We start from the raw sequence: 1,201 nt of genomic DNA, 5'->3' as shown, positions 1-1,201 counted from the left end.
TTTTTTCTCAAGCTTAATCATATAGTCTCCGTTTTTTATGAGTAACGACAGATCCTCACACAGGATCAAGGAATTTGGCATACCTGCAAGCACTCATAAGCTTTCTGCACTGCCAGAAACTTCTCCCTCCCTTTAGGATTTTTGTCTGGATGATACTTCATTGCAAGTTTCCTATACTGTCTCTTGAGCTTTTCCTCATCAATATACTCAATCTGCTTTGATATATTAGGTATCTTCTCAACTGACTCAAAACTTGGTTTCTTAGGGGCGTCGTCTCTGGATACTTCATCAATGGAAATCTCTAGTATCTTGCAAGCTTCTTCTTCAGAAAGGTCCATTGGCCTTCGAGTTAACTCTTCTCTCCACATTACTAGCAATGATTGCAAAAACTCAACATGTTCAACAATAGGCCAATTAGGAAATCTAGTTTCATCACATAAGTTTCAAAGATAATAACGATGACACCACATTTCATCTTTCAGCTCTGGATGTCACTGGTGGCACTGGAGCATAGTCATATAAGGAATGACAATGCTGTGACAATTTCTGAGGGAAATCACCAAGATGCTGAAGAACCTAATCAAATAAAACTGAGAGTTAAATGCAGGACTTATTTGCATTGAGGATGACTCAAGTACCACCATGTTTTAGAATGTAAATACTAAATGTTAACAAAAGAAGCTTGGGGTGAAAGACAAGTAGCAAACTCCAGTTGCAGATTCAGGGCTACCTGACGGATCAGATTTTCTGCTCGCATCTTGTGTGTCCAAATAATCTCAGGAGTGTCAGAATCAGAAACCATTGCTACGGCAAAAGCAACTGGGCTGCTACGTTCCAGTACATAAAGCAATGACTCAGGTAAGAGGCCGCCCAAAACACTTCGTTTCGCCAAAGGTAGAGAAGAGGAAACTGCAGCTTCCTCACCACCATGAAAAGCTTGATAAACATGAGTGACTGAGAAGAGTTGGGCAATTGAAAGAAGATTAGATCCAGGGTAAGCCAGAGCAAAAGAAAATGCGCCTGTACTGTATAGTCGATCTTGCATTTGGGTTCCTAGTAACTATAGCTTTCAGCAGAGCAGCAACAGCATCAACAATAGTTGGTTCACCAGAAAGCATTGCCTGCACATAAGAAATAGAGGAAAGAGTTTGGTTCATTAACTGAAGCTCTGAAATTGAGAAACAATGTGCATATGGAGGGA

The 1,201-nt window shown here is 40.5% G+C and overlaps 1 protein-coding gene across 2 annotated transcripts in view; it reads right to left on the bottom strand.

The window, feature by feature from the left end:
* Window positions 1-12: 12 nt before the first annotated feature.
* The window catches only part of LOC110011362 (dnaJ homolog subfamily C GRV2-like), a 3,632-nt gene continuing 2,443 nt past the window's right edge, over window positions 13-1,201 (bottom strand). For both annotated transcript variants that reach the window (XM_020691371.1, XM_020691370.1), the window contains exons 2-3: window positions 731-1,121; window positions 13-576 (exon numbers count right to left, since the gene is read on the bottom strand). In XM_020691371.1, coding sequence (XP_020547030.1) covers window positions 472-576; window positions 731-1,045 — 420 coding nt within the window. In that variant the 5' untranslated portion in view covers window positions 1,046-1,121 and the 3' untranslated portion in view covers window positions 13-471. The remainder of the gene's footprint in view (window positions 577-730; window positions 1,122-1,201) is intronic.

The sequence above is a fragment of the Sesamum indicum genome, unplaced genomic scaffold (genome assembly GCF_000512975.1).
Source record: "Sesamum indicum cultivar Zhongzhi No. 13 unplaced genomic scaffold, S_indicum_v1.0 scaffold00184, whole genome shotgun sequence".
Lineage (NCBI taxonomy): Eukaryota > Viridiplantae > Streptophyta > Magnoliopsida > Lamiales > Pedaliaceae > Sesamum > Sesamum indicum.
This window is presented reverse-complemented; position numbering and strand designations above follow the sequence as displayed.